General features: G+C 43.1%; 1 protein-coding gene across 1 annotated transcript; it reads right to left on the bottom strand.

The window, feature by feature from the left end:
• Nucleotides 1-37: 37 nt before the first annotated feature.
• Nucleotides 38-6,978, bottom strand: LOC103708389 (phosphoenolpyruvate carboxykinase (ATP) 1-like). The gene is made up of 13 exons (XM_008793285.4): nucleotides 6,806-6,978; nucleotides 5,779-6,066; nucleotides 4,342-4,520; nucleotides 3,118-3,271; nucleotides 2,943-3,027; nucleotides 2,648-2,748; nucleotides 2,099-2,397; nucleotides 1,754-1,927; nucleotides 1,509-1,574; nucleotides 1,236-1,414; nucleotides 971-1,140; nucleotides 694-862; nucleotides 38-517 (listed from the first exon to the last, which is right to left on the bottom strand). The coding sequence occupies exons 2-13, from the start codon at nucleotides 6,060-6,062 to the stop codon at nucleotides 374-376; spliced, it is 2,004 nt and encodes a 667-aa protein (XP_008791507.1). The 5' UTR covers nucleotides 6,063-6,066; nucleotides 6,806-6,978; the 3' UTR covers nucleotides 38-373.
• Between the last annotated feature and the right edge of the window lie 6,495 nt (nucleotides 6,979-13,473).

Below are 13,473 nucleotides of genomic sequence, written 5' to 3'. Positions count from 1 at the left end.
AAAGATAGGAGCCTGATCATCCTACTGGATCAGAAAATTCATAAAGCAAAAGCTATATAATTCCAATACAGGCTAACGATCATAGTCGTGATACAAGGGAGCATTATTGCAGCCATCAAAGGATTTGTGCATCCAGAGACTGAATTTAAAATTCAAGGATCATTCGACTAGGGAACAGAAAAATGAGTTTTACATAGATAGATCACACACACACACACACACACACACACACACATATATATATAGATCACACACACACACACACACACACACACACACACACACACACACACACACACATATATATATATATATATATATAATTTTATTCAAGGATCACTAGGTTTCTAAGGTTGTTGTCACCATCCGTCGTTCAGAAGTTCGGGCCAGCATGAAGGATCTCCTCGGTCAGCTTGCTGTCCTTTCCAATCCTGTAGTTCGCAAACACCTCAAAGTTCTTCTTGAACAGACCAGCCAGCTTCAGCAGAGTCTCCTTGTAGGCTGCCTTGTCCACCCACTATACACCAAACGAAAACCATTAGAGGCCTCAGGTGTATGATCATGTTATGAAGGGTGTTTCGCATGGAAAGGATCCATTGCAATGGTATTGGGCGGTGATAATATGGGTAACTACGGTTCGGTATATAAAGGATGAACGCAAAGGAGTGGAGAGATTAATAGGCGGCAACTTACAGTGTTCATCGGGTCCAGGATCTCGGACGGCACGCCTTCGACTTCGGTCGGTATCTCCAGCCCAAACACCTCCGTCTTCTTGTAACTGGCGGTCAGGAGGCTACCAGAGTGTATGGCATCAATGATCTTCCGAGTGTAAGCCAGCTTGATGCGACTCCCAACACCATACCTGAAAACAAAAAGCTCGAAGGATGTCGAATAGAAGAAAAAAACACGAGGGATGATTCGCAAGCGGGCATTTTAATTAAATCATCGGACAGCTTTGCTCTATATATACCTTCCACCCGACCAGCCGGTGTTGACAAGCCAACCAGTGGCGCCATACTTCTGCATCTTCTCGGCCAGCATTGCTGCATACCTAGTGGGATGGAGCATCACGAATGCTGCTCCAAAGCAAGCAGAGAATGTTGCCTGCGGCTCTTTGATGCCATCTTCCGTGCCAGCCACCTATTTTTTTTCATTTTTCAGCAGCAACATAAGAAACCATAACTTCAAAAAAAAAAACAAAAGATTATATATGTTTTTAGGATAAAATTGTGTACCAGTGCAGTGTAGCCACTGATGAAATGATACATGGTCTGAGCAAGGCTCAACTTGCTCACAGGTGGGAGCACGCCAAAAGCATCGCATGCCAAGAGGATAACATTTTTAGGGTGCGGCCCAACGCACGGGATCTTTGCATTGGGGATGTATTCGATCGGATAGGAAGCACGAGTATTTTCTGCCAAAATAAATTAGCACGGCAACATGATGAAATTCGAGACATCTTCATGGTACGACCCAACTTACTCATGATCAATAAGGCGAAGAATTACCAGTAACAGATTTATCCGAATAGTCCACCTCCCGCGTGTGCTCGTCGAATACCACATTCTCCAGCACTGCAGGAGACCCAAGTTTCGTTACAAAAAAAGGAGAGAACTTCTGGATTAGGAATAGTTCTTGTTCTTGTATAGGCAGGTGTAGCATCCGAAGCCGTTCGAGAGAGAGAGAGAGAGAGAGATCTGTTCTGTAGAAGAAATAAGCTGAAAAAAAGTGATATCATGATATAGATCCTCACCAGTTCCAAACTTGATGGCGTTCCAGATGTCGGGCTCCTTCTCCTTCGATAGATCGATGCACTTCGCATAACAGCCACCCTCGATGTTCGAAACACCGGTATCGCCCCAGCAGTGCTCGTCATCTCCGACGAGCAGCCTGTTATGATCGGTGGACAGAGTCGTCTTCCCAGTGCCTGCGCAAAAGACGAAGAAGTCATCAACGACGATGGCAGGGGATGCAGCATCAATGAATCACAATTCACATATGGGGAGGTGCGAATTAGGTCCCGGACAGAGAGCAGAGAGGAGCGCGGGTGCGGGGTGGGGCAGGTGACGGCACCAGTTTCCGATGAGTCGGAACTTACCTGACAGTCCAAAGAAGAGGGCAACGTCACCATCTCTGCCCACATTGCAGCCAGAATGCAGGGAGAGGATTTGTCTCTTAGGCATGAGATAGTGCATCACACTGAACAGACCCTTCTTCATCTCCCCAGCATACTGCGTGCCGAGGATGACCATTTCCCTCCTAGCGAGGTTTAGATCTACGCTAGTGGAGGATGTCATGTAATGCGTGTAACGATTACATGGAAATTGTCCAGCATTGTATATCGTGAAGTCCGGAGTACCGAAATTCTCCAGTTCTTCAGGCGTGGGCCGGATGCACCTGTCACCCATCCAGTCATCGTATGCACAACAACTATTTACCACTACTTACGTACTGAATTCTCATGCTTGCCCATCGTCTTCGAAAGCAAACACAGCCACGCCTACGCGGCATCTATTACTATATATGACTTTATTAACGTAACAGCAGCCAATTAAACGACAAGAGGATTACTTATCTGGATAACCGTAGCAGGCGGTACTGCAAAAACGAACCGTATCCTACTATTCTGTTTGGTGTTCATACTTACATGTTATGCATGAATAGGGAATGGTAGGCCCTCGCCGAGACGATCCGGACTTTGATCCGATTCTCCGGGTCCCAGTTCAGGAATTGATCGTTGACGAAGATCTGTCAAATGATACATATCGGTTTGATCCTCAAAATTCCCAGGAAATTCCCAGAAGTACTCAATAATAGCCAACTTTCTCTATACAACTCTCACCACGACATACCTAACCCCCTTATGTATTAGTAACAACTCCCAGCCAAAAACTCTATATTTCGGACTATTTTTTTTAATTAAAAAAGAGTATTGCAAGTACCTTTTCCAGAGAATTCAGGTAATCGACAGCCCTCTCCCTGTTCACCAGGAACGTGTGTTCATCCATCTCAATGTTCGGTGAGCCCCTGAATGCACAACGGAAGGAAAAGAAATTAACAAATCAAGCACGAGATATGCTCAAGCAAATACAGAACGGAAGCAGGACTGGTACTTACTTTCCCCACCAGAGCTCCTCTGCGGTGGTCTCATCCTTGACGACCCGTTTGTCCCTTGGAGATCGACCTGTCTTCGCACCGGACAAGGTGGCCAAGGCCCCTGCCGACGTTATAAATGATCCCTTCTCGTACTTAATGGCTTGTTCATATAGCTCTGTTTTGAATACAATTTTTTTGTCAGACATGCGCACACAGAAAGCAGAGGATGTCTACTTTCATTTCCTACCACTGTCGTTGTCTGAGAAAAGTCATCGGTTAATATGATAAACTCGAGAAAACAAGTCAACATCTAAACCGGTGGAGCAGCACGTCAGATGCTAATCGCCCACACTTATGTCTATTATTGTGCAGAAAAAATATGAAGACGGCAGTAAACAAAACTGTCTTAGCAATCAATCATAGCATAGTCAGAAGTCTGGTGCTTGGGAACAAACAAGGTAAAGACGCCATGATCCAGAATATGGAACGCAATAGGGAGAACTCGTCAAAAAGTTTCGAAAGAAAAAGGGCAATTGCAACAGAAAAGAACAAATAACTTCGAAGAATGTAAGATAATTGATATCTAATTTATCCATATTAAAATAAGAACAGAAGAGACGGATGACAAACAATAGCAAAAAAAAAAAAAAGGGGCTCCTACAAGTAGCAACGTATGGAATCGTTAAAATGTTAAGTGTTCGTGAACAATCAGCAACTGAATCATAAAATCAATTCCTTATTAATATCTTCGGACAATTGAAAGAAATAAGAATCAAAAACTAGTTCAGGAGTTCTACAGTAGTTTAATGCAATGTATGTGTTCCTATGAACCACGGGCATGCCATTCGCAAGCCAGACAGTCAGACCGCAGCAGACTGGGACATGTCACGAGGCAAAAGAAAAATGCGTGGGGTGACCTCGGTGCTCCGGAAAGATCTCGACAAATTGGGGGAAGATATATCGGGCCCTTAATGTGAATAAAGGTGGAAAAAAACTCAAAACTGCCTTCCTTTTTGAAAAGTAGTGAGAGGTCAACATCACTCAGCACCCCCAGAAATATAAAGGCTACCCCTGGAGGCTTCGGTCCAAGGAATTGTCCACCAAGAAAATGGTGGACAGAGTCCGGTGCTCGTGACAAGCTATGGGCTCAGGTGACATGAAAAGTAAGGTGAGTGGGGCAAACAGGGTAGAAAAGAGATAATAAAAAGGATGGGAGTGGAGCGGGAATAAGGAAGAATCAATTACCGGCGGGGGAAAGGTTGTAGAGCACGTGGGTGAACTTGAGGGCGCTGTCACTGATGCTGATGGTGGGGGTGAAGTAGTGGTGGTGCTCCGCCCCCACCTTGGGTGTCTCTGCCTTCCTCGCCGGGTCGCCTTTCACCACCTTCGGTCCTGTCTCCCGTGTCAGCGACGCCAGCGACGCACTGCCATGAATCATCCATACCAGCTCGTGAGAACGCATGCAAATGAGGTCGTATATACATTAGAAGAAGAAAAAAAAAAAAAGATCACGATTGCTTATATATCCCATCAACTGGTGAATGAAATAACCTAAAGTGAGCTTTTCACGATGGATACTATTCCTCCTTTGTTTTGGTGGACGACGGCAATTCAGTTAATATTTGTCATATGGAACCTTCATTATCTAGGTTACCAACCTCAATCCAACAACGGATGTAAATTCGACAGTTTAATCATAGATATAAAGAACGTTTTGGCTGTTAAACTGAGATCAGCTCAAAGGACTGCTGCAAAATTCTAAAAGTATTGATATAATTATTTTTATTAAAAAAAATCCCTATAAGTACATGAACCCAAACGATAAAGAAAAAGAAATCTATCGTATATTCATGAACTTACGGGAGCCTGAGACTTTTTGGACGACGGTTGTAACTCATACGCTGACGCCTGGGTGGGAGCGGAGCTGGCAGCAGGAGAGAGAGAGAGAAGCCGGGTAAAGCCGGGGGACCGGGTCTGACTGCACGGTCCTGTGGTTTTTTTCTTTATTATTTTTTGTGATATCTTAGTCGAACCGTAGAAGCGACCAATCCAGGTGGGCCCTCCCTTGGGCATCATAATCATCATACGAGGACGCGCGTACAAAACACGTACCCCAGTGTGGTCTTTGGCCACAGATTTCCCGTATTTGAAGGCGCGCTTTCCGGCCGTGGAGGCAAGAAAGCAAATTATTCTATATACCCTCCGAAAGGAAAATAAGAAGCATTATTAAAATGATATACGTAATAGCGTCGGCAAGAGATGAGGGTAAGACGGCATCCATGGCCGTCCATCCCCGTGGCATGCAAGTATCCCGAACCCGGGTCCCACGAGTAAAAGCCTAAAGTAGCTTTTTTTTTCTTTCCTTCCTTCCCTTCTTTTTGTTGTGTGCGCGTGGGTGGGTGGGGGAGTTGAAGGCCTCAATCGGGAGCTGCTATAAGGTGATTTTCTTTTGTTTTCGACTGCATCGTCTTTGAAGCGGGTCCTGCTATCGAGGCCCTACCAGAATCTTACGAATCCCAGGCAGAGCCGACGCGCACAATCCAATCACTGCCATGAGGAGGACCCGTCGGACGGCTCTCCTTGCCAATGTAATCTTCTTTTCGGGAATCACAAGCAGATCTACGTATAGTGGTCGTAGATATAGATGCATATATGACGTATATAGAGATAGAGGGAACTGACCTGATGGATTGGAGCTGGAGCTTGTGGCGTTCCTCCTCGGAGAGGATGGCAAAGGCGGTGCCACCTTGGCCATCCTTGATGGGGGTGGTGGGGGTGGACCTCTTCTTCTGGAGCGAGTGGAGCTCGTCGATGGTCTGGGCCTTCACCGGCGGCCCGCTGTCGTCGTGGCAGATCCCGTTATCCGGCTTCTTCTTGCCGCTGCCGTGGGTCTGGATCCGAGGCAACCCGTTGCGGGCCACCGCGTTGGCGTCCATGGCGAAGCTGAAATCCCCGTTCTCCGTCATTGCCCTGCCGCAAACAGATGAATTATACGATAAAAATAGGAAGCTCTGTTTCGTTATCTGAAAAAAAAAGGGACAGACGGCTAGAAAAGCACTTACAGAGCCAGCAGAAAAAATTGTTTAAATTGAGACGAGATTTCGAAAAGTAAGTTTTTGTTTAAAAAAACAACAAAACAAAAATCATTGAGACGAGATTTCGAAAAGTAAGTTTTTTCTTAAAACAACAACAACAACAAATCACCAAAAATCTCGTAACTTGCGGACAAATAACAATTAGAAGTCTCCTATTTAGGAATCAAAGCAGAGAAGCCCTCTTCTTATCTATTCGCGGCCACCCAATACATGTACTTGTCGTATTGCCATCCAGAAAGACCTTATGAAATTACGGTCCGATAGAAATGCCAACCTTCGTCGCAATCAGGGTTTATATAATCATGATAATATTAGAAAAGAACTTTTTCCAGCTTGAATCTGGTGTTCGCAGATAGGAGCAGAAAATGGTCCCATCTCGTCCATGATTAGTTAAAGGATTATTTACGAAATCCTAGCGAGGAGGAGCAGAACCCCCACCCCCAGTTAAAATGGGGGGAAGAAAGATCGAATTAATTCGCATCTGATCTAGTCTCCGGAGCTCCGCCCTTCCTACTCCTCTCTCCTCTTTTGCGTATTCCTCCATCCAAAATATGGCAATAAGAGGAGAAGCGGGGGAGGAGCGAGACAAAAGCACGCGAAGAAGAAGAGCCCACCTTGAGAAGGGAAACGCGGGGTTGAAGCGGCAAAGTGGAGGACAGAAGGAGGACTAAAATTAGGGGGAGAAAAAAGGAATACTCCTTAAGAGGAGGAAACGAAGGGAACGACCATACAGGGTGGTGGAATAGCGAAGTTCCGAATCCAAGATGAAGAAAGACGGGGGGGGGGGGGGGAGATGGATGCAAGGAAAGCGTGGCCCGGGGTCCCCTTTTAAAGCTGGGGACGAGGGGTAGTAACGGAATCCGAAGATCACATGTCGAGAAAACAGCCAAAAGTCTTCCCATGATCCCATCCCTATCCGGATGCCATGCTCTCTCCCTGTTTTACGTCTTTCTACGGTTGCTGAGCTGGTGCTGGCTGCCTACTACGTACTCCTCCATTCCTTGCCGGAACATCCATCCGCAATCTGCATACGTCTGACTCGAAACCGACGGCGATCGATAACCAGTGGTTGTGATGACCCTTTCGACCTCGATCATCTCCGTAGAAATGTGGACCTCCCGATGCAATAAGCGCCACCAATCGAATCGCACGAATCTCCAATAGAGAGGGCCTTGCATCTCCAAGCAGAATCGAGCGGAATGCTTTTAAGACGCGGTAGCAACAAAAATTAAAATAGGGTATTCGAGACGGTAACGTAGCACCGTTCCGTTCAGCTGGTGCATCCCGTGAAAATTAAGTGGACTGCATTGAATGGCGTCTCTCGGGCCCCAGGGTGACAAGGTTGCCCTGACAGCCCGAAACGCATCCGCATTTGCCAGTCGTTAGTTATTAATGGAAATGATAATGTGAAAAAATAAAATAAAATAAAATAAACAAAAACATCTAATGACTAATGGAATAATAAGGATGACCGGTTCCATCTGCTTTATTTCTTTCTTTATTTGTTTTTCTTTTCTTCTTATCGATGGCGTCGGTTTGGATGAAGAAGGTCTCCCGCAACGTCTCGACCTTTTATCAATTAATGATGCACGTGGAGACAGATAAAGAGCGTTAAAAGTGTCCGATCATGTAAGTCATTAAAATTTTCTGAATCAATTAATAAAATCAAGTAATATACTCGTTCTTGTACTATATACGTGAAAAAATCTTACGTGATTAGTTAACATATCAGTTATCAAGAAGAAATTAGTCATTAGTCTACCTCATATTAAATCTCCAGAAGATAAAAAAGAAAGAACCAGCTCCTCTTTCTTGTTAACGTTATCCGGAAGAAATTAACTATCTCATTAATTTCTCGTGCATTAAATATCAGAAATAGGAAATAAAAAAGAGAACATTACGTACCCTTGAGAAAGTGTGTGCGCCCGATGGAATCCTCTCCAAGACAACTACGAAGAAAACATTAGAAATCCAATTCCTTGCAATATCAGATAGAAATTTTGCGAGTGACATTTGGAAGGTGTTGAACCATGCTTTCTCTCGCCCCAGCACTTTTGGCCTGACGACCACTGCAGAGACCACCTAGATTGTTCTGCTCAACACATCCAGCAATCCTACACCCAAACAACGCAACCAAGCGATCCGTCTAATTAGCTTAATCTAATTCGACTGCATAATATCAGCAGCACTTAGGCGTAATCCATAGCAGGGAACAAACAGAACAAGGACATTTTTTTTAGAAATAATAATTAAATAAGTATTATATTACTTACTCAAATTAATTAATAAAATTATATGGGATGAATTATCTAGTCCAGGTGCATGCATGGTACGTGCACGACTCCAATTGAAGGTAAATAAGATTAGATTAAACAAGAAGGAGAAGCAATCGCGTGTCCACCTCATCAACTTGTTAATTCCGCCCGGAAGCCCCGCGAGAGAGAGCGTCTGCGGAGGCTAGGCGATTCGTTGATTTGTTACCTGTTATGAATAAATAAATCAATTTAATTCCGACTAGCTGAACCAATGGACCTCGCTCATCAGCTCTCCTCCTCTCCGTGTAATTCCAGCCGTCCAGTCCCTCAAGGAAGGGGGACCGCTTATCTAGCCGGAAAAGTCTCCCACGCGTCGGCGGGAAGGCGCGTTGACGTCTCTTTCGACGTTGCCGCGTCACGTGAAGGAGCGGCGTATGTCAGCAAGAAAAAGAAAAAAAAAGAAGCGGCGTTAAAAGGATGAGAAAAGAAAAAAAAAAATCAGAGAGAAAAGAGGACCAAGTGGTTTTGTTTTTTTTGTTTCTTTTTTTCTTTTTGGCTCGACCTACGGGCTACGGCTGGCTGGTTAGGAACGGGAGGACTTTTTGGCTCGACCTACGGCTGGCTGGTCAGGAACCGGAGGAGGATAGAATCAGAACCTTGTGGCGTTGGTTCCAGACCCTTTGATCGTCTCTGTTCCCGTCCGGGTTTGGTGTTGGGTCCGGCCGGACCGGTCGAGTAATCAATCATCGCCACCATCTCAATTAAATGCAAATGGAATCCGTCGAAACATAATCAAATTGGGCAGGGCCGGTGGTACGTGAGTGCTTTCTAGCCAGGAAATTCCTGCGACCGCTTCGGCCGGCGTCTGTAACTCGGTTACCCGGTTTGCCCTCCGCAAGACAACCTAACCTCGTCGCGCGTGCGTTGCACGTGCGGTATGGAAAATGTGAGATCGAGAATGATCCTTCCCAAAAAAAAAAAGCAAAAAAGTTACAGCCATTCTCTTTAAACGATGGCATATGGTTGTATGGAGTGAAATCAGAATCTCCTGCATTCCGTGCCGCACCTGATACCATCTAAGCTAGGTATTTGTTTGCTATACTTCAGGTTCAAGTAGGTGGAAAATTAACCCTATTTGCATGATCCACTGCCTAAATATATGCAACATCACTGCCAGATCGTATAGCATGAAGTCAAAAAGAAAAACAAAACACTGCTTTGGTTAAATCTAGTAACCATAGGGGGTTCATAACATAACCATAGGGTTTTTTTTTCAACCATCATTTCATAGGATCGTCTTTCGGAAGAAGAATGATCTCTGAAGTGATCATCATTAGCTATTAGTCTGCGACACAACGACCATTATCGCAAACAAGCAATAATTAACTAATCGAAAAGCCCATTCAGTATACCGCATCTTACTATGTAGAGATGTCATGAGCCAAATTAATTAATTCCTCCACTGTCATGTGAATCGGTGGGGGACCCACATCATGAAACGATTGGTGGTCTGCAGCATTCGCCGTATGTGCACATAAACGGTGAGTATTTTCAAATTAATATTGCTCATGTAGAGAAAATAGAAATACAGCAATTTTTTGTAGGGTTGAAACTGAGAAAAGATAGAAAAACAGAAAAAAAAAATACTGTTCGGCCATCATATATTTCATAGAAAAAGGATGAGGGAACGAAAAACTTAAGATTTGCATATTTAGCATCTCATGTCTTCCTTCCGGAAAATTTGTAAACCCATCAAGAAATTCTTTTTTCAGTAGAAGAATTTTCTATTTTCTTCCAAGTTAGCCTCATTGCACCACCAGAGATAGGTTAGAGAAAAAAAAAGATATCAAGACAGATGAGAAATTATTAGGTGGGCCGGATCTATTATGGAGAGTCCTACCGAAGGGCTTTAATGTATAATTATATCATTAGAGGTCGGTTTTAAAAAAAAAAGTGTGCCGGAGTAGGTGAAAATTTATTCGGATGATGCAGGTTAAGATTATTAGATAAATTCAAAATTATCAGATAAATTTATTTTATTCTAAGATGAAACTATTAAATGGATTTATTTTACTTTTGGTGGGATTCTTGCGAAAGAAAAGCACCATCATTATAGGCTCCCCCAGTCACCGTAAGTATCGATGAACGATATTGTCACCAATCACCATGGGGTCCATGAATGACAAAAACGGCCGGATTTGTTGAGGTAGAAGATGGTCTTCCCATCAAGATCTCGCTCGAGGATGCCGGGCTAAATGTTCTCGAGCACCTTGTATTGACGGGAGTGTATTCGTCAAAGGATCTATACGGCTGCTGATCGTTGCCATAATCAGCCGGAGAGACCTCGAGAGGCTCATTTAGTTCTGAGTTCCCATCAACTCCATTGCCTGAGACATGTTAGACTACAGTGCCTACCTCCGGCCGCCCAATTTACTCCTAGTCCAAATTGCTAGCCTCCAAGTCATATGTAAGACTTCTTGGACGCATCCTCCTTTTCAAGGCACAACTTTATTAGCACCAGAAAATTCAATGGCTTCATCATCACTTACATCTAAAGCCTCTCTATGCATGATCTTCCACCATGGGAGATTGCTGCTGGCCTGTCAAGGGCGCACCACCTTGACAAGATGACTACCAACCACACCAGCTTCTCAAATTTTCTATATGGCATAGTTTTTCAAACTCAGAAGCATCAGCCAAGGAACTGCAAACAACACGAGAAGCGTCCACGTTGCCGTATCCAAATCTTCTCACCAGCAAAATCAATGGCTTTACTTTCATCCAATAATGGACTCCTTAGACTCCTCGTGTTCCAAATTTTTTTCTTTCTGCACTTGATTTATCCTTTAACCCATCAAACTTTAGATTTTTAGAAAAGCCTGAAGCTAAAATCTCCTCTTCAAACAACATTTGTTTCATATGTCTCGTCTTTACAGATCTTAAGTGGATAGCTGCAAAAAAAACTTATGCTTTTTTCGATTTCTATATATTCTGAATATAGTGATAATTTCTCTATCAACTAAAGTCTGAATAATCTACATTATTTTTTAAAATTTTAAATTTCACTTTTTTTTGTAGCTTCATTATTGAGAATATCTATTGGCATTATCTCTGACACTTTTAAAATATCACATAAACCTTGTCACATTAAGTTTGCTTTGACCATATGCTTCCATTTTGAAAAATTAGTATTGTTCCACTTAAGAAGATAAGTGATAGTAGCGAAACCAGCTATATTGATATTGGTGAAGCCATCCATTATGGATCAAATATCGAATCAAAATAGAGTCTGCATATTTGCCCACATGCAGGGCCGGTCCAATCCTTAGGCGGATGAGGCAGTCGCCTAAGACTCCGGCCCAAAGAAGGCCCATCGCAGAGAAGACCTCAAAGACAAAACAGAAAAGAAAAATGCCCTCTTAGTGAGTTCGCCATAGGCCGGCCCACTGCAAGAAAAGTCTCGAAGACAAAATAGAAAAAAAAAAAAAGGCCTCTCTTAGTGAGTTCGCTTTAGGCCTCCAAATGCATTGGGCCGCTCTTGCGGCCACATATACAACGAATCATTAGAAGTTCTAGAACCACACCAACCAATTATTTTTAAAACCACCAACAATCAAGTTGTGGTTCCAAAAATTGCTCTCCAAAAAATCTAATGGAGGCCCTATACTATTTGTCTGTACTTCAATTTTACTTTAATATTATATAGAATGATATGCTATTTGGTATACATCGACTATGCTGACTCACGAACAGTTAAAATAATAATAATAATAATAATAATAATTAGGAGGAATGTTGGAAGAAAAATTAAAAGAGAAAAAAAATTCTGCGAGGGTTCAAAATTTTTAATAAAATATAGGAGCCTCAAGCTTCCATAAAGATGTCACATGCTACGATAGTGCCCCACCGCTCTCTCCCTCCCTCTCTTCCCAGGCAAAAATATCAAGACAAAAACATCAAACAGACTTCCAGCAACGTCCATTGCAACAAGTCAATCAGTATTCTCTCCTCTCTCCTCTCTCCTCTCTCCTCTCCTTCCGGGCAGAGGACCACCAAACGTACAATTGGTCACCAAAGCCATCGCACAACGAAGTTCTGTTTGATAATGGAGGGATGTACGACACATGAACAGTTGGAATAAGATTTTCTTTTAATATATTTTTATTTTTAAGAACTTGTTTGGCATTTTTTTATTTTTAGAAAATAAAATCACAAAATTCGAGAGAAAAAATTGTTTAATGTTATACTTTTTATTTTTATTTTTTGAAAAAAGAAAAAGTAAAAGAATTTTACTATTTCTTTCCTTTTAATTTTTTTAAAAAACTTATATTATTTTATCACTACCATCTTTGTTGTCGCTGTCATCACTCGCATCGCCATCACCATAGCCCTTGATACGTCTCTAATCTCGCTACAGTTTAATAGAAGGACCAGATAATCAACGCACACTACAACCCCAGTACATGGCGGATTAGGAGCGGTCCACCAGAAGGGCTCGGCGCCATACCGTCGAGTTTACCTATCACGAGCCTTCTATAATTGGCCGTATCCATACCGGAGGACCCAGTAATCATCACGGCACCATAGATGTAACAAGCAAAATATCATCTGCATGCAAAGCATTTATACTCGATATCTAAACCATACTCATGCCAATCATTTTAGACCAAGCCACGTGCCTGCATCTTCTAGTAGTAGGAAAACTTCTCGGCCTAACATACACAAAAGAGGAGAGGTAAGCATTAGAAAACACTCTAACATCCTAAGAGGCAACCTCCTCTCCTCTAAGAACTACACTAATTTAGACATCGGAGAGTTCCCTATCGGATACCTTCTGGCTAGAGGACTTTTTTATTTTGTGTTGTTTCAAGTCGGGGCACTGCTATACGACAAGGATCTCAGCTGCGACCACCGTGCTCTTCAGCATCATCATATCTATCACTATAGTGCCAAGGACTAGTCAATTTTCAGCAGCAACAATTTTCATATCTAACAGAATCTCTACCATATTACTACCATCATTATTG

Source organism: Phoenix dactylifera, chromosome 2, assembly GCF_009389715.1.
Source record: "Phoenix dactylifera cultivar Barhee BC4 chromosome 2, palm_55x_up_171113_PBpolish2nd_filt_p, whole genome shotgun sequence".
NCBI classification, from domain to species: Eukaryota; Viridiplantae; Streptophyta; class Magnoliopsida; order Arecales; family Arecaceae; genus Phoenix; species Phoenix dactylifera.
Note: the sequence above shows the minus strand (reverse complement) of the source record. Positions and strands in the feature narration are given on the sequence as shown.

What these genes read in the sequence shown, in the direction of transcription:
- LOC103708389 (XM_008793285.4), bottom strand. Translation starts at nt 6,062, where the DNA reads ATGACGGAGAACGGGGATTTCAGCTTCGCCATGGACGCCAACGCGGTG. An exon ending in GAGGAGCTCTGGTGGGGAAA is followed by an intron (nt 3,028 to 3,117) that starts GTAAGTACCAGT and finishes TTGTGCATTCAG; the next exon opens with GGGCTCACCGAACATTGAGA. An exon ending in ACCTGAATTCTCTGGAAAAG is followed by an intron (nt 2,749 to 2,942) that starts GTACTTGCAATA and finishes ATCATTTGACAG; the next exon opens with ATCTTCGTCAACGATCAATT.